A 23,710-nucleotide genomic window follows, 5' to 3' on the forward strand; every position below is an offset into this window, starting at 1 on the left:
CAAGAAAACTTCCTTCCCTCTTATTCCTTACCTCATTCCCACATCCAGTAGTTATTTTTGCTGGTTTTGAGTAACCATATATTAATTATCTAATCCAAGCTCTCTTATGAAATTATCTTTAATTTCACATGTATTGGGTTGGCTAAAAAGTTCATTTAAGTTTTTACATAAAAGGTTCATGGATTTACTGAAATATAAACAAGTGTAGTGACTTCCCTGGTGATCCAGTGGCTAAGACTTTGCACTCCCAAAGCAGGGGGCTCAGGTCAGGAAACTGGATTCTGCGTGCTGCAATAAAGACCTGGCACAGCCTAATTAATTAATTAATTAAAAAAATAAAGAGGCAGTCTAGTACGGTGGCCAGTCTCTCACAGATTTAAATCTTGGCTCTCCCATTGACCAGTCATACAGTATTAGCTCGGTTATTTTATCTCTTCGAACCTCAGTTTTTTCATCTCTAAAATAGGATCAAGTACCTTGCCACAGGCACTGATGATTAAATCAAATATTATCATATTGAGTATTGAGGGCTTTCAATAATTTGCCCAAAATGTGATTTTTTAAAATGGTAGATCTCTTTTCAAATTGTGGTAAATTGACATAAAACATTATATAAATTTCAGGTGTACAACATAATGATTCAATACTTGTATATATTGTGAAATGATTAGCACTTAAGTCTAGTTGGCATCCATTGCCATCAGTCTGTTCAGTTCAGTTCAGTTGCTCAGCCGTGTCCAACTCTTTGCGTCCCCATGAACTGCAGCACGCCAGGCCCCCCTGTCCATCACCAACTCCCAGAGTTCACTCAGACTCACGTCCATCGAGTCAGTGATGCCATCCAGCCATCTCATCCTCTGTCGTCCCCTTTTCCTCCTGCCCCTAATCCCTCCCAGCATCAGAGTCTTTTCCAATGAGTCAACTCTTCGCATGAGGTGGCCAAAGTACTGGAGTTTCAGCTTTAGCATCATTCCTTCCAAAGAAATCCCAGGGTTGATCTCCTTTAGAATGGACTGGTTGGATCTCCTTGCAGTCCAAGGGACTCTCAAGAGTCTTCTCCAACACCACAGTTCAAAAGCATCAATTCTTCAAATAAAATTCTTTTCTAGTCCCATTATTCAGTTCAGTTTAGTTCAGTCGCTCAGTTGTGTCTGACTCTTTGCAACCCTGTGGACTGCAGCACGCCAGGCCTCCTTGGCCACCACCAACTCCCAGAGCTTGCTCAAACTCATGTCCATCAAGTTGGTGATGCCATCCAACCATCTCATCCTCTGTCGTCCCCTTCTCCTCCTGCCTTCAATATTTCCCAGCATCAGGGTCTTTTCCAGTTAGTCAGTTCTTCTCATCAGGTGGCCAAAGTATTGGATTTTCAGCCTCAGCATCAGTCCTTCCAATGAATATTCAGGAGTGATTTCCTTTAGGATGGACTGGTTGGATTTCTTTGCTGTCCAAGGGACTCTCAAGAGTCTTCTCATTCCCATTATAGATTGTTGCTTATTTCTGTCAACAACAATGAAATGGGGGGGGGGGGGCACACAATACATCCCATTACAGCCAGGTACAGTCCTTACGTAAGTTATTTTACAACAATCTTATCATTATTACTTTACTATCATAGATTAAACTGAGGTACAGAGAGAGATTAAGCACTTACCTCATACAATACCTAGGAATCAACAAAACTGGCCCTTGAACCCTGATATCCATCACCATCAGCTTATGCAGTGCTGAAACGAGTTGGAGCTGGCCCAGCAAATGTTAGAGGTCACATACCAGGCAGATGGGATTATAGAGAAGGGGCCTGGAATAGAAGAGAGCTTGGTTCTTCTAACAAAATGAAAGAATCTATCTGATGACGTTAAAGATGAGGGTGCAGGTAGATCATAGCAGTCCTTTCAAGCCATGGTAGGATTAAGATTTTGTTCTTTATCCTAAGAACAATGGGAAACCATTGAAGGATGACTCTGCCTACTGGATAGAGAACCACTAGGAGAAAATTTTAAAATCTATGTTTTAACTTTTAATAGATGAGGAATCTGACATGTTAGTTTTTTCAATATATTGATATTACACTCAAGCTTCCCTATAACCCACAATCCCATGAGGGTGAAATACTTGTAGAGTTGGCCTTCTGCAAGTGAACTATTTAATACTGATTGATATGTATTTGCAAGGCAATATGACGAAGGTCAGTGTAGTCAAAGGTATGGTTTTTCCAGTAGTCATGTACAGATGTGAGAGCTGGACCATAAAGAAGGCTGAGCACTGAAGAACTGATTCGTGGTACTGGAGATGACTTGAGAGTCCCTTGGACTACAAGATCAAACCAGTCAATCCAAAAGGAAATCAACCATGAATAGTTATTGGAAGGACTGATGGTGAAGTTCCAATACTTTGGCCACCTGATGTGAAGAGCTGACTCACTGGAAAAGACCTTGATGCTGGGAAAGATTGAGAGCATGAGGAAAAATGGGCCAGGGGGAGGACAGAGGATGAGATGGTTGGATGGCATCAGCAACTTGATGGATATGAGTTTGAACAAGTTCAGAGAGATGAAGGACAGGGAAGCCTGCTGTGCTGCAGTCCATGGGGTCACAAAGAGTCGGACATGACTTATCGACTGAACAACAAGATGGCATAGGCTACCGTGGGCTATGCTGGACTGCCCAGATGGAATAAAAACCTTGCGAACTACAGTTCCGCCATTGGACAAAGATTTAATTTCAGTCTGTTGTTTGGGCAAACTTAAACAGGGAAATGTAGTCAGGGCCACACCTCAGCCTTAAAACTTAGATTGGAAGAGGAAGATAGAGAGGCTTTGCCTAATACTTTTAAACAGCTTTATTGAGATGATTTTTTAAAAGATTTATTTATGGCTATTCTGAGTCTTCATTGCTGCCCACCGGCTTTCAATAGTTGCAGTGAGCAGGGGCTACTCTTCCTTGCAGGTGCGCAGGTTTCTCATTGCTTGTTGTGGAACAGTTTATAGAGCACAGGCTCAGTTGCTCAGTGGCCTGTGGGATCTTCCTAGACCAGGGATCCAACCCTTGTCCCCTGCACTGGCAGTCAGATTTTTAACGAATATACCACCACCAGAGATAATTTACCCTATGGAGATAATTTACACACTGTAAAACTGACTTGTTTTGAGAGTACGATGATTAGTAAAAATATAGCCCAGCCATCAGAATAACCAGTCTTGGACCAATTTCATCACACTGGAAGATCCCTACTGCTTGGCTGCGGTGGATTCCCGCCTATTCTTAGCCACAGCCAGTCTGCCTAATTAGTGTACTTTACACTAATTAGAAATGACCTTAGAGACCCCAAATAACCCTTAAGAGGAAGCCAGGACTGGACTCCCAACAAATGTGAAATTGGGCCATATATGTACATTTTGATCAGTGCACCAAATATATCCAGGCTGGGTCTGTGAGAAATTTCTCCATTCAGCCACTACATAAAGCACAGTTGGCTGCCCTACGTGGGGCTTATTATTGAAAATGAAGCAAAAGCAGTAAGCGGGCGCCTCTATACATCGCACGCCTGTATCTGCGTAGGAGGTGACCACACACCCTATGTCGGGATGCGAAGAATGAAGCGTTCCCAGGACAGGGGACCAGTCGGTGTCGTTCGCATCTGCGCAGCCTGGCGAGTGCCTACAAACGCCTAACCGTAACCCCCTGCTCGAGACCTGCCGGTTCTGCTGTTGAGGTACCGCCGTCTCGGACCTGAGCGTCCAACCGTGACACTCAGAGAGCCTGTAGGTAACGCCTCACCCGCCTCGCTTTAGCGCACGAGAGTGCACACGGAGCACGAAAACAGGCCTTGCGCCAGCGCCTCCAGGGAAGCGGCTCTTTCCGTTGGTCACGCCCCCCAGTTTACAGGTCGAGTCTCCTTGGTCCGGGAAGGGCTTAGTCCCGCCCCTTCGAGTCGACGCCAGTAGCCACGTACCACGTTTCTACGTGTCTCGAGCCTGAAAGCGGAAGTTACGCAAAAGACTCGCGAGGGAAGCGGCGGGCCTGAAAGGATACTGGCCTCTGGAGGAAAGTGGGCGGGCAGACGGCATTGGAAAGCGCCGGAAGTGGTCGTGCAGAGGAGGGGTGGGAGAGAGGCTGGCCAGACAGATCATTAGGCTGTTGCTGGTCGCCTCGGTAAGGCGCGCTTTCCCTCCTCTCCGAGAGGCTGGCCCAGTCCTCCTCCTCGACCAGAATGGACTTTAGGGAAATTCTCCTGATAGCTTCCAAAGCGCAGGGTGTCAACAACGTGCCGGTAAGTATCAGCCGGGGCGCGACTATAGGAGATCCTGGTCTTCAAGTTCCGAGTGTGTGGTCCTTGGAACTTCCAGGAATCAGCACATCGGCTCCAGGAGAAGAAAGATCTGGACGCCGTATTTTTTCTTTTTTTACTTTTGGACATGTACTTCTGGGTACAGGGGGGTGAAGTTACTGGGGGCTTGAGATAAGCAAGCGAGTGCGTGCTGACGAGCGGATTTGGTTTGTTTCGGCTTAGTTACCCCTACAACTTGAACTTTGCGTTTAGGGTATTTTAGAGTTGCGTGAAAGCTGGAGAGTAGAGCCGTGCCTGGCACGTAGTGAAATCTAATGCTCGTAGTTTCTAGCTTCGGCATAAACTTCAACCCAGAGGTTGGGGAGTTCAGGAGTATTAGGGACTTGGCCTGATAGTTTTTGAGCTGATTTTCCGCTGATCTTTGAGTCAAACGTTTTGTGATTTCCCGAACAAGTTTTTTAACTTGTGTCCCCCACCCACTCAGCCAACCAGGTGATTGAATTATCACCTCCCTAGGAAGGGAGTGTGAGTGGATTCCACGAAATTTTGGCCAACAGAATGAGAGAAATAGTTTCAGCTTCCGTTTACCTGTGGTCTTCCAGATTTGTTGTTTGAAATCTAGGTCCCATTTACCCTGTGAAGTTCGCTAATTCGCTGAGCGGTGTAAGACTTCAGTAGCTACATGCGGTAGTGGTGGTGAGGGCCTGGTTTGCGAGGGTGTAGCTGTTTTGCATAAACTAATCATTTCGGGATCCTCAGATGGTACCACAGCCCCAGCTGTAAACCGATAAATTGCATTGTGATACCTGCGGTTTGAGCGACGAGGTGTGGAGCTCAAACGGCGCTCTTTTTAAGTCAGTTCAACTAGATCTTACTGAGCTCTCATCATGTGTTCTGCATTTCTTAGATTTTTGTATACTTGCAATATTTTTTTTCCTCTCCTGCGCTCATTCTTTTACTCTTTTGAAGATATTGATGTAAAAATAACTGGTAAATAAAACCTATATTGATCAGTTTATTATATGTATTCGCATCCCATCTCAAATACTCTGAATGATCTTGAAGTTATGAAACCTTGAAAGAATTATTTTCTGCCTCTGTAAATTTCCTATGCGAGTCAATATTGGATCTAGTAGCATTTATCTTTGCATAATTGGGTCCATATTTCTTTCTACATCCTCCTCAATTTCCGTGGAGGTCAAAGAAAGATAATACTTGCCCTGAGGCCCAGGACTATCCTGTGGAAGAATCAGAACCAAGTTAGTTGTTTCTTCTAAAAACCAAAGATCGCTGACAGAGAAGTACATATTTCTAGAGTGGGAGATTTAAAATTATGTCTGTATTTCAGAATGTATACATTATTGATCTATGATTGGAATAACAAAGATTGGAAGCAGAAAGGAAAATGGGTGAATTGGTGAGGTCATTTAAAATTTAATAGATGAATATAGGCATATACTTCATGAAAGTATGTTTTTCCCTCCGACTCACCCCAAAAGCTAGTAAGCCTGGAGGTTTCATTTAGTTATCAGCACTATAATCCTTATCTTTTTACTTCAGATGAAAGTAAAACACAAAAGAAATTATTGAGGAATAGAGCAAGATTGTATTAAATTTCATCCATGATCTTAAGTCATCTGATTATTTTAAGTTATTTTCTTTATCAGCTCCAAGTGAAGCCTTTTAGCTCACGCTATGAGTTCTGAAATCTAACATATTGCACAGTGTGAGAGTACTACAAAGCAAGTGTCCTTATAAACCAACATCCAAGTCAAACAGCATTACAATACACACACACCACACACACCACACACGCACACACCACACACACACGCACACACACCCTGCTTCACAAATACTGAGTTATCCATCCTTCTCTAGGGCTTGGTTTGTATTTCTCTTTTAGCCATCTTTGTCCCCACCTTCCATTTGGATCGTATCATAGTTGACTTTCAATTTCAGTCATCAAGTTCCTTTTTCACACCTTTGTTACAGAAAGGAAATAAACTGGCGTTGATTAGACTAAAATCCAAGGGAGGCTAAAATCTGAAACACCTGTACAGTCACTTTGAACTCTTTATTTAAAGAAATGTCTACTATATCTGACTTGAAAAGCAATGAACAGTTCCCATTTGGGGCAGCTTTCTTTCATATTGTTTCTTTTTAAGAGAAATAGTTATCTGTAAAAGATTTTGGTTAAAACCAAAGGAGGATTGCATCATGCCTAGAAATACCAGGCGTGCTGTCTTTTCCCAGTGGAAAACTGAATACAAAAAACCCCCACAGCTGATCAAGGTGATGTAACCAGTCACTGTTATTAGCTTTGTTTATAAATAAAGGAGAAAAGATATTTTTGGTAACTTTACCCTTAATATTTTTCTCACTGAGTTCCTCTAGCAAAAGCAGGTTTCAAGTAACTATAATTGATGTCTTGTGGTGCACAAAGCAAGATACATGGTTTTTCTCACAGTCAGACTGAAAACTGTCCCAGGCAAGATGCTGTAACTGTGGTGTGACCCTCAAATCAGAAAGTAAAGAGGAAGCCTTCATATGGTATTAGAGATACAAGGATTTGGGGGTCTGTGGACCCTTGAGGTGAACAGTAAAATGAGTCAGTTTTCCATATACATTTGTCCACTCTTTTTTAGATTCTTTTCCCATATAGGTCATTACAGAGTACTGAGTAGAGTTGCCTCTGCTGTATATGCATGCTTAGTCACTCAGCCGTGCTGGACTTTTTGTGACCCCATGAGCCTTCCAGGCTCCTCTTTTCATGAGGTTCTCCAGACAGATACTGGAGTGGGTTGCTATTCCCTTCTCCAGGGGATCTTCCTGACCTATAGATTGAACCTGGGTCTCCTGCATTGCAGGTGGATTCTATACCGTCTGAGCCACCAGGAAAGCCTGTGCAATACAGTAGGTCTTTATTATCAATTTTATGTATAGTAGTGTATATATTTCAGCCCCAGTCATCCAGTTTATCCCTCTTCCCCATTCCCTCTGGTAACCATCAGTTTGTTTTTTACATTTGTGACTATTGCTGTTTTGTAAATAAGTTCATTTGTACCATTTTTTTAGATTCCACATTTATCATATATTTGTCTTTCTCTGTCTTGACTTCACTCAGTATGATAATCTCTAGGTCCATCCATGTTACTGCAAATGGCATTATTTCATTCTTTTTATGGCTAAGTAATACTCCGTTGTATCCAGTCCTCCTCTATCCACTTCCCTGTCGGTGGATACTTAGGTTGCTTCCATGTATCTTGGCTGTGGTAAATAGTGCTGCAGGGAACACTGGGTGCATGTATCTTTTTTTTGCATGTTATCTTTTGAATAATGGTTTTCTCTGGATATATGCCCGAGGAGTGGGATTGCTGGATCATATGGTAGGTAGTTCTATATTTAGTTTTTTTAAGGAACCTCCATACTGTTCTCCATAATGATTGTACCAATTTACTTTCTTATCAGCAGTGTAACAGGGTTGCCCTTTCTCCATACCCTCTCCAGTATTTATTGTTTATAGATTTTTTGATTATGGCCATTCTGACGGCTATGAGGTGATACGTGATTGTAGTTTTGATTTGCATTTCTCTAATAATTAGTGCTGTTGAGCATCTTTTCATGTGCTTTTTGTCCATCTGTAATATTGCCCCATGGAGATTCTGTTCTCTTTCCCATCACTACCTAGGCAATCTCTTTATGAATAGTAAGGATAATAACAACAGCAATTAGCATTTATAATGCTTACTTTGTGCCAGGCACTGTTCTAAGCACTTTCTATATATTAATTAGTTTAATCATCATAGTAACCATATAAGGAAGGTTGTTTTACAGATAAGGAAACTGAGGTTCAGGGAGACGAAGAAACGTTTCCAAAGTCACACAGCTAATAAGTGGCAGGGCTAGTAATGGCAGAGCAGAGAATCTAGTCCAGGCAAAGTGGCTGCAGAGTTCTTTCTTAATCATGACCCTGTGTTGAAAGAGGAGAGTCTATTGGAAATGGGGTGATGAGGAAGGTTGTCATCTATAAAGCCTGAATCCATCTAGTTCCCTACCCCCAACTCCAACCCAGTAGAGCCTTAGGCAGCAACCCCGTTGTTTTTTTGATGACACTTCTCACTGTACAGTAAAGTCTGATGGGAGAGAAATTTAAAGGCTAAACTAACAGCATTTGAAAACTGGCGAATAGAGATTTACAGGCTGTTTGGGAGAGTGCCAGCATGGTTAACAGAAATAGAATCTGAGATTGGGGGAAGGTTCTGTGATGGACTTGTTTGGAGTAATGGCATTGGCTAGGCAGCAGGTGGAAGTTAAGGAGGGGCATGTAAGAATGAAGTTAGAGCTAGAGATGAAAGTGTTGGGATTAAGTTAGAAGTGAGGCACATTGTAATAGGAAAACTCTTGCCCCAGAGTCAGGAGATCTAGATTCTAATTCAGTCTTTGCTACAAATGGTATGAGTGATAGCCAGTAAATATACAGTTATCCTTTTTGGGCCATTTCTAACATGAGGTTGAACTAGAGACTCTGAGGTATCCATCTGATACTATACTTTATAATCAGGTATAGTTTTATAAACAGTAATAGTAAAATTTATATTTGACCTCTTAGCAGTCTTGAATAGCATGCTTTTTGGTGGTTTTATTTTCACTCTCTTAGCCACCCAGCTAAGCAAGCCTAATGCATATCAGTGGTTTTCCAGGCTGCATTCATTCCTTGACTTCGATGTATTGAGAGGATTGTAGAAGTTGTATAGTCATTAAAGTTAAGGATATATCCTTTGAGTATTTCTAACTCTGATTTCTAACCAATGATAAATCTCTATATAAAAGCATCAGAATATTTATTTTCTACAGTTACAACAATATATTATCTCTCGAGTAAAGAAGAACTTTCAAGAAGGAATTGCTGTTGATTCCTATATGTTAATAACATATTTGGTGAACATGTATTTCCACATTGAAAACTCCTGATTTTCTTAATCTGACTGTGACAGTATGGTTTCAGTGCAAGGAACACGTATGTTTAAAGTGACTTAATGTTTTCTAGGTCTCTTGGCTTCAGAATCACAAATCTTGGCAGAATCTCTGATACTGCATTTAGATGGCATAAGCTTCACTGTTGTGGATCATTCACTGGGGCCCAGCGGAATGACTGAGTTGGCCTGCAGTGTAATAAAATGGATACTCTTAGGATAAAAGAAACTCTTGTCCAGCTGCTTTTCATGAAGCTCAGACAATGAAACAGCCTGGTGCCTTGAATCAGATTCAGAATTGATGGGTACATCTTGATGTGTTGCCGCTAGAGCTAAATGTGACCATCTGATGTGGGAGAAAGTGCCAAATAGTTCTCCTGCTTTATTAAATGGCATACAGTGTAATCCCAGCCTGAAGCTTTCTTTTAAATACGTGGTTTTCTGCTGGGCGCCCCATGATGGGGAAGGAAACTGTCTAATAAAATGTTCTATTATAGGAAATCTTCTAATACCAGGGTCTGACTGCAACCCCTTTTTCAAAAGTCTAGCCAGCTCAATGTTAAGAAGGTCTATAGTGATAGACCCAAGAGAAAGGAAAGCATTCATTCACAGGAAACTTTGTATACATATGTTCACAGAGCCTTATTCATAATAGCGAAAAAGCAGAAACAATCTACATATCCATTAACTGATGATTAGATAAATGTGGTATAATCCATATAATGAAATATTCATCCAGAAAAGGTGTGAAGTACTGACACATGTTACAGCATGAACTTTTAGAACATTAAGTGAAAGTGGTAAGATATTAATACAAAGGACCACGGCAGCAGTTAGGGTCTCCAGAAAGACAGAACCAGTAGGATCTGTTTTAGGAAATTGGCTCACATAATTGTGGGGACTGGCAAGTCTGAAATTTGTAGGACAGGCTGGAAACTCAGGCTGGAGTTAATACTGTAGTCCGTCAGGAATGGGATGTGAATAAGGTTTGCCATCTAGAAAACCTGAATCCGTCTCTCTACTCCAGCCTACCAAAGCCTTGGGCAGGAACGTATATTTTGTGATGACACTTCTCAGTGTCCAGTGAAGTCTGATGGGATAGAGTTGCTCATAGAAATTCTGGAGCAGATGGAGAAAAAAAAGTTTTTTGAATCGGAAAATCTTAGATACTTTGAATAATCACTTATCTATATAGTATCTATGGCTTCTAGATTTTATTTTATGATGCATTATCAATCACTATGTGTATACACTGGGTGCATGATTTCATTTATATGAAGTGTCCAGAATTGGCAAATCCACAGAAGCAGAAAGAACATTAGTGGCTGCCAAGGCCATAGTGAGGGGAATGGGGAATGACTGCTGAAGGGTAAGGGATTTCTTTTGGGGAAGGTGAAAATGCTCTGGAAATATCTAGTGGTGATGGTTGTACAACTCTGGGAATATACTCGCACACACTAAATGGGTGGGTTTTATGGTTTGTGAATTGTATCCCATTAAAAATGTATTAAAAAGATCACTGTCTCTGGAGGCCTAGCCCCCCTTTTTTTTCCTGCCTCAAATTTCTACATTTTGATCTAAATTTTGCCTAAGAGAATATTTTAATAGTCTCCTGGTATCTGCCTTTGAGTGCATCAAGCTACAGAGGATGTAAGAAGCTATTAATTATGACTCAGCTCAAGTCAGTAAATAAGATCAAGTCTCATCAAGTAGGACCTTGTCCTACTTAAATTGTTTCCCAGCAGACCCACAAAATAAGACATTTTATAGATTTATTGAATTCCTTCTCCATCATAGGGACAGGACAAGGACAGCAAAATTGTTGAGTTAAATGTGAGGCCAGCTTAGTAAGTATCCTTAAGGATTGGAGGTCTTTTTTTAAACAAAGCTGAATTTGAAATTGGCATGTGAATTGATGAAAATAGGTGTATACTTGGAAAAAAGCTAAGTGTAGCGTTGGTATTCTCCGCTGAGTGAATCCGAGCTCCTGACCCCGCCTCGCTGCTCTCTTGTGTTCACCTTTCCTGTGTTCATGCTCCTCCGCTGGTGTTTCCCAGAGTGCAGTACACATAGCTCTTGCTGTCACCATGGTTTTAGGGGACTCATAAATACTTTTTATTCTCATAGATGCATATTTTTAAAATGGTATTTTGATGGAATTTGGGAAGATATAACTAGCCTTTCAAGCCTGTCATTTCATGAGTATTATTGCTTGAGGTAAAGGTGCAATAATAAGTCTTGGTGTTCAATCTACATATTTTCTTAAAATTAGTAAATAATAATACAGTTGGCATACTAAAAGGGCAAAAATCATGCCAGTGATATGGGAGTGACTGAAGCTTACTAAACACGGTATTATACTATATCCCATTGACACTATTTTTCTCTTTTGGTGTCTGTATTTAGTCAAGAATACATAACCTACTACCTACCTATTTAAGTGCCAGGTTAGGAAGAAAGATATAGACCTTGAAATCAAATTAGGAAGTGCTCACTTGCTCACTTGAAATACCTAGATAACAAACTAATCCTATTTTAAATAATTAACATTAAGATTGGTATTTTGGGGCAGGGGGAGCCCTGTATTAAGCTTCGATTTGGCAGGTGAATCGGGGCTATATAGTTGGCAGGGAGAGAGATACTTGGAGCTTTGGCAGCACAAATGCACCCTTCTTCTTCTCATATATCTACCTGATGTGAGTGTGCGCCTCTGCTTATGAGTTTGTGTCTTATGCAACTTGAATCATCTTCACAGTAGCCCTTCTGTTAAGAAAATGTGTGTTTCCTATGAATAAGGCCTATGTTTGAGGTTCTTGTAACCACGACAGATTTTATGTCTATATAATTAGGTAAGCAGTATTCTCTTTCTCCTATCTTCCTTTCCCTCTCCTTTTCTCCCTTAAACATTGGGCCCCAATCCACTATGGAAAGGGCCTGCAACTAAATTTACAAAGAGAGGGACTTGCTAAAGAATTTCACTGTGGCAGCCAAGGTGACTGGGAAAGGAATCTGGATGCTCTCTTGGGATTTCTCTGTGTGAGGGACGTGTCAGGTCTCAAGCATTGCCATCACTCAGGATTTTCAGGTAGGATTAGGGCCTGCTTTCTTGGCCAGCTGCTTCATGGGTAGACTAACTTAGCTGGAACTTCCAGCCTGTTTCAAGATGCCTTCTGTTTGGCAGCTGTATAGTAAGCAGGAGTCCTTTGGCTTTCCTCCAGGAATTTCATACACATTTTGGGAGTCACTTTTTTGGTTCCTTAGTAGCTCAATTTGTTCTCATAGGTTAACGTTTCTTTTTAAACTAGCACAGCAACAAGGTTGAGTGGATAAGAACGTCATCTGCCTAAGATGAAAGAAGGGCATTAAAAAATTCTTATTTCCTAGCCCGTAAGTTTAATGTGAAATGGTCCTAGAGAGTAATCATCCTGGTATGAGTTATTAGCTCTGTTTAATTATACTTCTCTAATGATTATTCTAGTTTTAGTCATTTCCCAGTGCAATTGCATAAAAATCAAAGACCAGAGAAATACCATCTGTTCCAGGATGATGTTAGTACCTTGGGTGATCTGGAAACTTGTCTGAAAGGATTTGTGTGGAGAATTAATATTTAATGAACATAGAGCTACACTTAAAGGTTATAGAGACTGGGACCCTTCTTGCTGCTTCGATTTCTTTGAAATGCCTTTTAGCTATGGTTTGCCACCTCCTTTGCCTGAGATCACAGTAGGATCTCGGTATTTAATGTTGTAGGCAAGATAACCAGTGTAGCAGCTGAAAACCACCTGGAGTTGGGTATGCAGGAGGAAAACAGTTGTGGTAGTTTTTTCTACTATGGACTTGGAAACTTCAGAAGAAGGATACTCTTTTAAATCAGAATTCTAGAACAGTCTTTTTTAGTGGTGATTTTTTTCAATTCCCCCAGTCCAGGTACCTTTTTGGGAAAATAGCTTGAAAATGGTGTTTCTGTGAGTTGTTCATTTATGTATTGTTCAAGATGTTTAAAGAAACTCTACACCTGGAAACAGGCATATATAATCATTTTTAGCCTGAAATTTTATAGCTGAGCTTTCATGAGGGTTATGTGGTCTCTTAATTATTCAGAATAGGTTTTTTAGTCAACATTTAGACCTTTCTATTGTTTCAAAGTTAATTTTGTGTAACTCTTACTCTTTTTATTTTTAGAAAAGATACAGTTTGGCAGTGGGACCTCCCAAAAAAGACCCAAAAGTTAAGGGTGTCCAGTCAGCAGCTGTCCAGGCTTTTCTCAGAAGGAAAGAAGAGGAGCTCAGACGAAAAGGTATGAATCTATAGCCTTATTCTCAGTTGTAAAGTCTTCTGTCTTCACAGCTGGCTTGTAACTAACCAAGGGATGCTTGTAATATCCTAAGCGGCTAATGGATTTGTTGTGTATGTGTCTGAGTCAGCTGTATTTGTAGCATTATGTATGTTCTTATGTTGGTCATTTGTATAGATGTTTTCTTTTATTTCCTCTTCAAAATTAAAAGCTTTTTAGGAATAGTGACCATATCTTCTAGTTGATCATATTAGCAACTCCAGTAAGAATTCCATTCTTTTACCTTGGTTCTTTTTTTTTCTTTGTACTTTTAATTGATGTGTAGTTGATTTACAATGTTGTATCAATCTCTGCTGTGCAGCAAAGTGACTCAGTTATACACATATAGACATTTAAAAAATATTCTTTTCCGCTGTTGTTGTTTTTTGTTTGTTTATTTTTGTGGGTTTTTTTCCTTTCTTTCTTTTTTTTTTTTGCCTGTACTGTACAGCCTGTGTAATCTTAGTTTCCCAACCAGGAATTAAATCTGGGACCACAGCAGTGAAAGTGCTGAGTCCTAACCACCAGACCACAGGAAACTCCCTCTTAACCTTAGTTTTGAGTCTGTTTCTACCTACTTTGTATTTTAATTTTTTTAAATATACAGAGTACCATCTCAAAGATTAAAAACAGGGATAGTTTTTGAAAACCAGTAAGCTCAAGCAGTAGTTTTACTTCATGCAAATGACAAGGAAACTGATTCAGTAAGTTTGAGTATCCATTGACTCATAATTAATGACTATTAAGTGGGTACTAATATTCTCTTAACTTGGCATATTTATTTAGTATGAACTATTTTCTGTATTTAAGCTAAAAGCCAAGACTCTCCCTTGCTTAGTCATATAGAAAAACCCATATGTGATCCACTCATTGTGTAAAGATGACTCATTGATACTTGTTTGAATGACTTCCTCATTTGATTCTTAGAAGTTTTCAAATTTCTTCAAACCGTAGCTTGAATGTTGCTTGGTTTTGGCTACCTACTGATTTCAGATAAATGTACAGTTTTATCAAGACCTTGAAATAATGTGTTGTTTTGTCTTTTTCAGCCTTAGAAGAGAAGAGGAGAAAGGAAGAACTAGTGAAAAAGCGAATTGAGCTAAAACATGACAAGAAAGCAAGAGCTATGGCGAAGAGGACAAAGGATAATTTCCACGGTTACAATGGGATTCCTGTTGAGGAAAAGTCAAGGAAGAGGCAGGCAATGCAAAGTCACACTAGCCAGGGAACAGACCAAGAGTACGAGATGGAAGAAGAGGATGAATTCTTAGAATACAATCAAGCAGAGTCAGAGCAGGAGTACGAGGAAGAACAAGAACCTCCCAAAGTTGAAAGCAAACCAAAGGTCCCCCTTAAAAGTGCCCCACCAGTCATGAACTTCAATGATCTGCTCAGGCTGGCTGAGAAAAAGCAGTACGAGCCAGTGGAGATAAAGGTAGTGAAGAAGACGGAAGAGCGGCCCATGACTGCAGAAGAACTTAGGGAGCGAGAATTCCTTGAACGAAAGCGGAGGAAAAGGACACCTGAGACAGATGCAAGACTACCGCCAACCAGAAGAGTACCCTCTCAGAAAGAGGGTGTGGGCACAAAGCTTAGCAGAGGCTCTGGAGACACGCATCCTCCTTGCAAGGGTACTGTCCTTCCTCATCCTGAGAAGAAACCCAGACCCAGCCCAGCTGATGAGAAACGCCTGCATTTGTCTTCGTCCAAATCCGTGCCAGGGGAGAGGACCAAAGTAGCCCCTGGCAGTTGCTCCCAACCCTCGCTTCATGAGGGCCGTGATAGACCTGTTTTCAATGGGGCTGGAAAGCCCCACCCCAGCACCTATTCACCAAGTGTCCCAAAGACTTCTGCTAAAGGGCCTCAGAAATCTGCTACCGAGCACAAAGCCAAAAAATCTCCTCCCCATCCTAGCCATTCCAGGCCTGGACCCATGGCCACCCCACACAATAAGGCCAAGACTCCAGGTGTCAGGCCACCAGGCAGCAGCTCCAGCTCAGCCCCTGGGCGGCCTAGCACAGGGACTGCCCGGCCCACGGTTAGTTCTGGCCCCATGCCCAAGCGCCAGAATGGCAGCTCCAACTCAGGACCTGAGCGATCAGTCAGTGGAAACAGGAAGCCAACCAGTGACTTCAGTCCCTCAGGACGGACAGTCAGTGGTACAAGTGGCCTTGGTCGACCTGCCAGCAGCTCAGGTGGCCCTGGGCGACCTGTCAGTGGCTCCAGTGGTTCTGGGCGACCCGTGGGCAGCTCTGGGGGCCCTGGGCGGCCTGTAAGCAGTCCACATGACCATCGACGACCAGTGAGTGGCTCAGGCCCCCCTGGGCGGTCAATCAGTGGCCCTGGCCGGTCAGTCAGTGGCCCAGCTCCAGCTGGACGACCTGTCAGCAGTTCAGGCCCTGGTAGACCAGTGAGCAGCGTGGGACCCGGGCGAACAGTTAATACCTCAGGTCCCCCTCTGAAGCCCAAATGCACTGTTGTCTCAGAAACAATTTCTTCCAAGAATATAATCAGCCGACCCAGCAATGGACAGATGAATGGAATGAAGCCATCCTTATCTGGCTACAGATCTGGTAAGATTTCCCCTTATCCTAAAAGTATTTATTTGTCACTAGGAAATTGGAAAGAATGCTTTGTTTTACGGAACCAAAGATGCTGTGAATTCTGTGTGCTTTTAAATGTAGTCTTGTGTTGATAGAATCCTGATGTTTTGTCTGTCCTGTGCCAGAGAGTTCCTTTAGTAACTATGGCTTGGAAAAGTCTTTAGAAAGAAACTTATCTGGGCCCCTGTTTATTCACCTCTGTAATGTCTCCAACTGCAATAAGCTTAGCTATGGAATTTATATGATAGGATAAGTGTATATTGTATATGCCTTTTGTGGTTTGATAGGATAAGTATGTATTGTATATGCCTTTTGTGGTTCAGTGAATGAATTCATCTTTACCTCTTCATGAAGACTAAGTGCCTGTCTTCAGGGACTGGAGTGTATTTGTAAGCTTGAAGCCTTTTGGTGCATAACTGATTCCATCAAATACCGTTGAGCACCCATGATACGCCAGGGATGACTTCAGACTGTCCTTGTGTTTCTGTTCCTCAGAGTGGCCCTAAGCTACCAGTCCTTTAGGAATCTGCTGTCCCAAGGTATGGGATCATTGTTGGCACCTATTAACTGCTAGATCCTCGTATCTACACGGTAGTAAGGATTTGTTGAAGCACTTGTTAGACACCATGGAGAATATAAAAAGAAACAAAAGATGATATTCCACGTGTTAAACTTGCTACTTTCGTCAAAACATTGGTTCTCAACCAAGGCCAGTTTTGATCCCTGGTGAACATTTGGCAACATCTGGAGACCTGTTTGATTGACACAAGTGGGGATAGGCTGCTACTGCCATCTAGTAGATGGAGGCCACGGATGCTGTTAGCCTTCATTGTATGGGACAGCTTCCTCACAGCCAACAAACAGCTGACCCAAAATGTCAGTGCTGAAGTTAAGGAATTCTGAGCTAAGGAGACAAGCCGTGCATATTAAAAACAACTGTAGAACAACAAAGGGAGTGTCTATAATAAAGGACTAGAAAGCAGTTGTTCCAGATACTAGTCTATTGATCAGTGCCTGTCTTTTGCAAAATTTTAAATCAGTCTTTTGGCAAAATGACAAAAATAAGGTTGTGGTAAGTTTTTCCTTTTAGTCAGCCTTGCTCAGTTCAAACAGTGATCCATTTCTGAGACTTTCATACTCCACTGGACTTTTAAAAACTGTAATAGAATTATGATAATAAATAGTAGACTGTTATCTTTGGTGTCTCTTTTTGGCAAGATTAAAATTTGTGTTCCTTCAGTGATTTGTAACTTTTTTGTTTTTCTTTTTAAGAAATTTTACTAGTCTTTTAAATCCAAAAGAATAGAAACTACGAAGCTAGAAAAATGTAACAGTTCTGGTAAGCCTTGGGACAGACAGAAATTCTATTCCTTGTTGAGTACCATGAAGCAACAGAGAGGATTGTGGTAGTGAGTTCACACTGGGGCCAGCCTGCTGGCTCTGGTTTTTGAGGCTGCCATGTTAATGAGGTCTTAGTATCTCAGCTCGCATAGGACTTTGTTGGGACTATTACATTTTACTGCTCTTATAAATAATGGCCTTTCTATTCTTAGGTCCTCAAAGGCTTCCCTTTCCTAGTGGTTACAAAAGGCAGCGAGAATATGAAGAGGAGGAAGATGATGAAGAAGAATATGACTCTGAAATGGAAGACTTTATTGAAGATGAAGGAGAACCTCAGGAAGAAATATCCAAGCACATTAGAGAAATCTTTGGCTATGACCGAAAAAAGTAAGGATAAAGAAGATTTATTTATATTTATATATATATAAATATATTTATTTATTTATATTTATATGTGTGTGTGTGTGTGTGTGTATATATATATATATATATATACACTTTTATTTTGAATAATCCATTCTATGGGGAAAAAATAAACAATAGTAGAGGCATTGAATACAATTCTTAATTAGGAATCCTTCAATGATTGTTTAGATTTACTTTTTTGGCACTTAGTATTTAAGAATTAATGCAAAATTATGTAGTTGTATAAGGGCCAATAAGTATCCCTATTTAACTGTTGTCCTTATAAGACGTATATTTGATAAGAGTGAAGCAGCTTGGTATAGTAGACATGGCATGGCTTTGAAATCAGAAAACCATCCACAGAGCTATGTTGAAAGTCTGATCTGACACCTGCTTTTCTTTGGTGTAAAAGCTACGCAGAAGTATGGTGCCTGAACAGCACCATGGAACCAACAGCATTGACATCACTTGGGAACTTGTTAGAAATGCAGGCTTGCAGGCCCCAGCTTAGATCTAAATCCAGACTAGCTTTATAAGGTTCCCCAGTGGTTCACAGCAACCTTAAAGATTGAGAAGCACTGATGGAGAGGAAAAATCGGGGTTTAGATTAAAGTTCCACAGCTTACTAGCTGGATAAACTTGAGACAGTTAATTGGAAAGATTAGATGAGGTAACATACAGTTGACCTGCAACAGTGTGAGGGTTGGGGAAAATCCACGTGTAACTTCAGAGTCAGCCCTCTGTATGTATGATTCCTCTGTATACAAATTCCTCCCTCTCTGCGGTTCCATGTGTACAGATGCAACCAATTCTTGGGCCCTCCTGCAGCATGAAAAAGAAATCTTTGAGTAAGAGGACCCATGTAGTTCACACCCATGTTGTTCGAGGGCCAGCTGTACGTGTAAATTAGTCAGCACTTGCTTTCTCCTTTGATGTCACAGATATGAGAAATTAGAAGGGCTCATATAATTTATCTTTACTTCAGAAACTCCCCTTTACCCAACCTCTGCCCATCCTACTCCCTGCAAACAAGAAGGAATAATCCTAAATGTATGTTTGATTTAGTTATAAAGATGTTGGTTTTAAAAACAAGAAGATGTAGTTCTTTTGGAAAGTTGGGTTTTTTATTTTTTCCTAACAACTTTAATTTTTTCTTAACAGATACAAAGATGAAAGCGATTATGCCTTACGTTACATGGAGAGTAGTTGGAAGGAGCAGCAGAAAGAAGAAGCAAAGAGGTAAGTAAGCACAAGCTATACATGTGTGGAAATTCCTAAAAAATTCCTGTTCCCTGCTTCAGATGCATCCTTGGGAGCTGGGGCTTTGGGCCACTCAGTTTAAATTCCAATCCTGCTTACTTGCTGTGGGCTTCAGACAAATTAGCCTTTTAAATCTGCTTTCCCATTTGTAAGCTGGGAATGTACTGTTTTTCCTCACTGAGGATTCAGATCATGTGTGCATGTTGCGCTGTGCACCGCCGCACCCGTGTAGGCACACAGTAAATGCTAGAGCTCCCCAGATCCCACTGTTGCATGTTGTTCTTTTTCTTTTCCCATCCTTAATTCCCTGTCCACTTGAGATACATCACAGTCTTGCTGACCTTTACTGCCACTGACCTCAAGGACCCGATGAGGGATATTCTATTCCTGATGTTGGATTCCTGTTTGGCTATCAAACAAATAATCATTTCTTGTGTAGGGGTAACAAGTGATTACTTCATTTATAGTGTTAACTTGGTGAAATAATTCACCTCATTCTCAACCCAGATATTAAACCTCTCTCTTCCTCTTGCCCTCTGTCCTCTAAGTAGATAAAATAGCAAACTAGAGTGTTGGGAAGAGACAAGAATAGAATCTTATTTATTGCATAAATGTTTCTTGTTCTTTATTTTTTAAAGCTGATGAGATAATTTATACTTATTAGTGTAATGGGAATATTCAGGTGTTTTCTGTTGAGTTGTATGTAAGATCTTTTTCCCACTATAACTTGAGGCAGAGGCCCCTGGTAAAAAAATATTCCTGCTTAGTCTTGTTTTCACTGGTAAAGTCTTGAGGCCTTTTTAGTGCATCAGCGCATTCCATGTAAGCTCCCAGTTGAAATTTCAGTCTTGCTTTTTAACAAATGTGATAATTTCATGTATATTGACAAATACCTGCTTTTTTTCCTGACAGCTTAAGATTAGGTATGCAAGAAGATTTAGAGGAAATGAGACGTGAAGAAGAAGAAATGAGACGTCGAAAGGCCAAAAAGCTGAAGAAGCGTTAGCTGCTGCTTGTATTTTTGTGAACTTCTGAAGACTGCTGCAAGGAAGTCCTGCCTTCAGACTGAAGAAGCCCCTTATCATTTTAGAATTCTAGTTGGGTACTCAAGGAGAAGGAATGCATACTGTCATCTATCTATAGGCTGTCGTTAGAGCATAAAGTATTTTCACATACTTTGCAGGGTGAAATCGTAATGCAGATGACATAATGCCCAGTGAGTGCTCTTACGAAGTTAGCTATTCACAGGAGCCAGCCTTGATCCTCATGAGCTATGCACTCTCATGTGGGGCCGCTCACAATTCAGCCAATCTTGTATTATTCCTTTGCTACTCTAAAAAGGAAAAGAAAGGATTGCTCCTTTACTTCCATAATTCTGCTGATGCGTGAGTACGGCGCTGCCTGGCTCCCAATCAGATTTGTCTTTTGATGAGGAACCTGGCCCTTCCAGGAATGCTGCCAGCAATAAAGTGACCAGTCCTAATCTCTGTGTTTGGATTGAGAACTTGAAAATGTAGAGTAGGTGTTATAATTATATGGATGTCATTTCTGTGACTTTGAAAGTAAAAAGTAGAATAAATTGTATTCTGCATTATTCACGGATTGGATGCTGAGCATTCTTATTCACTAATTTAGGTGATTAGGCAATGAACAGAATTTTCCAAGTTAAAATACAAGTTATGCCATTTTTGTTTAAGAATATTCTCTTCCAGATTTTACTTTCAGATTTACTGTTTTGTTGGTGTAAAATAGACAAGGTCACTGTGCTGTTTGATTTTTATCTAAAAATTTCATTTTTATATTGAAGAAAAAACTTACTTTATTCAAACATTAGATTTGGAAGAGTTATAGTTTCAAACGTAAGGAAGTGACATGTGAGGCTCCCTTCCGCCTCATTCCACTCCCCATTGTAAGGATATGTTGGAATTCAAGGTGCCCTTTACCTTTTTGTGTTAATGACTCTATTTTTATCTTAAATTCTTTAGCGATTAATGGTAAAAAACCAAAAACTAAATTCATGTGTATCAAGGCCACCACTTTCTCTTTTTGCCCATGTTGCACTTTTATTTCAAACTATGCACTGTGAAGAGATTTTATCCCAGGTAGAAGAGGATGTTCCCTGTTCCTGTGCCTACTAGGCTGTGGAACATCTTCATTCTTACCTTTCTTCAAGTCGTATCTGTAGACTTGTTATATCTCTTAAGCCTCAAGTCCAAACAATTCCAATCAGGCTGACCTAGGTTCTGGCTGGAGAGAAGCCAAGTCTCAAGGAAGGTCAGCAATAGAAAATGAGGTGTGATGACGCCAGAGAGAATGTGTCCCTGACTCTGAGTGGAGGACTGGGGATAATGGGACATAAGCTTGTAGAAAATTCTATAATAAACCTTGTGGCTGTCCTAAGCCATCCGTCAGTGGGATCAGGAAGTAGGAGAGGTTATCCTACAAGAAGACTTACTCTTCAAAAGATCTGAAAGTTGTTTTTGTGTATTCTTTTTTATCTATAGAGCTTGCTTTTTCTCTACAATGGGGTGTTATAGATAACCACTATTAATGATCACATATAACTGTTAAAACACTGGTGGCAGAAAAGCCTGTAGACTGCCTCTCACCTATCTCAAATACCTTTAATGATTCAAGAGTAGTGTGATATTCCGTGTAATAAAACAGGTTTGGAACATTATTTCCTTTGCCGTCCCTTATGTGATTTTTTTTTCCGCTTCACAAGTTTGCTTGAATATAATATACATTTTAATATTCAAACTCTGAAATATGTAATTACAATCAAGTGCTTGTCATAGCTGAAAGATTTCTGGTGGCTTAAAGCTTACTAGCACTTTACTCAATGATATTGTGCAGTTACTTGTACAGAAAGGCACCATTATGCTAGCTGAAATTTACAGAACTTGGTAGAAAAGGTCCTTATGTGTAATCACTCGGGTTGCATTCTGCTATGATACAGATGTTGATTTCAGTTTTCCTCAGCATCAACATTATAAAAGAGCACTTCTGTATGTAGCTCATGAAAAAAAAAAAAAGGTTCTGAATCTTTTAATCTTGGCCTTGTTCCAAATCCTGTCTTCCACTTTGTTCTGTAACTCCTGACCACTCTTAAACAGCTCACAAATCTTTAAAGAAACTGGAATAGGCTGTTATTTTATCAAGGTTTACAGATTAAGTGCTTGATTTTTAATGTATCTATCCTCTTTTGATTTTCAGATTTTATTAATATTTGAAGATGTGCCTTTTATTGGGTAATGTTAAGTCATGAATGTAGTAATGTTATTTCAGTATTGTAATAATGTTACATGATCATGGATGCAGCATTCTCAAACACGATGTGAAGGGAAAGTAGTTTTCATAAAACTCAGTAGAGCTCTGATTGCACAGTCCCACTTGCTTTACACGTTGCTGTTAAAGCAGGGGGCACTTTTTCTTTAAAAGCTACTTTCAGAACTTGTCTTTGTATTTTCTCTAAACTACAAATGCAATTAATGTCCATTTGGAGGCCAGGGTACCACATGTCACAGGCAGCCTTACATGTGTGCCGTGAGAAGATTCAAAGACTGTTATCAAGAAAGTCTATGGGAACTCGAAATTTCATTTTTTAATGTAATCCCTAAGATCTTCTCCAAGAAATAAATTACTGTTTTGTATTTTATAATTTAAAAGCAGCTATTAGTACACTTCTGAGATATAACAGGAGACCAAAACATGTTTGGTAAGAGAATAAATATATAGAGACTGGTTATTTTATTTTCAATGTGCTGAATATATTAGACTACTATTTATTTTGTGAGTGGATGTGATGAAATATTCAGGTGTTAGTGTATGATTAAGAGTGGGATATAGACTTCTTTGAAGTTATTAAATCCATGTCTTTTACATAATGGACAAATCAAGTTTAAAGAAACATTTACATAGCATAGCTTGTTTTCTGGTGCTGTTGACCTGCAAGAGAATCTACTTTTGCATATACAGATAAAAGTTTTGCAATTATGTATAAAAGAAATTGTAGGCATTAAAAATATTTTATTGATATTTTCACTGGTTTGCATTTATTTAACAAAACTCATATTCCTTATTTCATCACCCTGAATATTATTCCAGCTAGAAACCCCAGCAGACTCATCAGACTTAGAGATGGGTTTACGTCCTTACACACACACACACACACACACACTCACACCTCTGTTCCTTCTCCCTTACACATTCTTGTCCGCTCAGCCCCTGCTACTGACACCTCTTCCCTCTCACCCCACCAGCTTAGAGAACTATTCTGGTATCAGACATACAAGTTAGGAGAACAGTTTGGAGATACAGTCAGGGAACAAGGGAAGAACTGGGTATATAGCACCTCTTTTCAAGAAATTGAGCAGTTCCGATCCCCTATAATAAAAAGCCTGAGATAGCTGGGAAGATGAGTCCTTAGGAATAGATGAGGCAAGTGGGTGCAGCCATGCATCCAGAGAACGTATGCACGCAGTGTAATGTGTTGACTCTAG

At 40.4% G+C, this 23,710-nt stretch overlaps 1 protein-coding gene and 1 long non-coding RNA gene across 2 annotated transcripts; one reads left to right on the forward strand and one right to left on the reverse strand.

The window, feature by feature from the left end:
• Positions 1-3,002: 3,002 nt before the first annotated feature.
• LOC123333786 lies at positions 3,003-3,945 on the reverse strand. Its single transcript, XR_006551342.1, has 2 exons — positions 3,576-3,945; positions 3,003-3,108 (listed from the first exon to the last, which is right to left on the reverse strand). It is a non-coding gene; the product is annotated as an uncharacterized LOC123333786 (long non-coding RNA).
• Positions 3,946-4,068: 123 nt separating this feature from the next.
• On the forward strand, positions 4,069-23,246 carry SPTY2D1 (SPT2 chromatin protein domain containing 1). Its single transcript, XM_006056075.4, has 6 exons — positions 4,069-4,272; positions 13,449-13,563; positions 14,649-16,172; positions 17,756-17,930; positions 19,110-19,187; positions 20,121-23,246. The coding sequence occupies exons 1-6, from the start codon at positions 4,213-4,215 to the stop codon at positions 20,212-20,214; spliced, it is 2,046 nt and encodes a 681-aa protein (XP_006056137.2). The 5' UTR covers positions 4,069-4,212; the 3' UTR covers positions 20,215-23,246.
• The last annotated feature ends 464 nt before the right edge of the window (positions 23,247-23,710 follow it).

This window comes from Bubalus bubalis, chromosome 5, assembly GCF_019923935.1.
Source record: "Bubalus bubalis isolate 160015118507 breed Murrah chromosome 5, NDDB_SH_1, whole genome shotgun sequence".
In the NCBI taxonomy this organism is placed as follows: domain Eukaryota; kingdom Metazoa; phylum Chordata; class Mammalia; order Artiodactyla; family Bovidae; genus Bubalus; species Bubalus bubalis.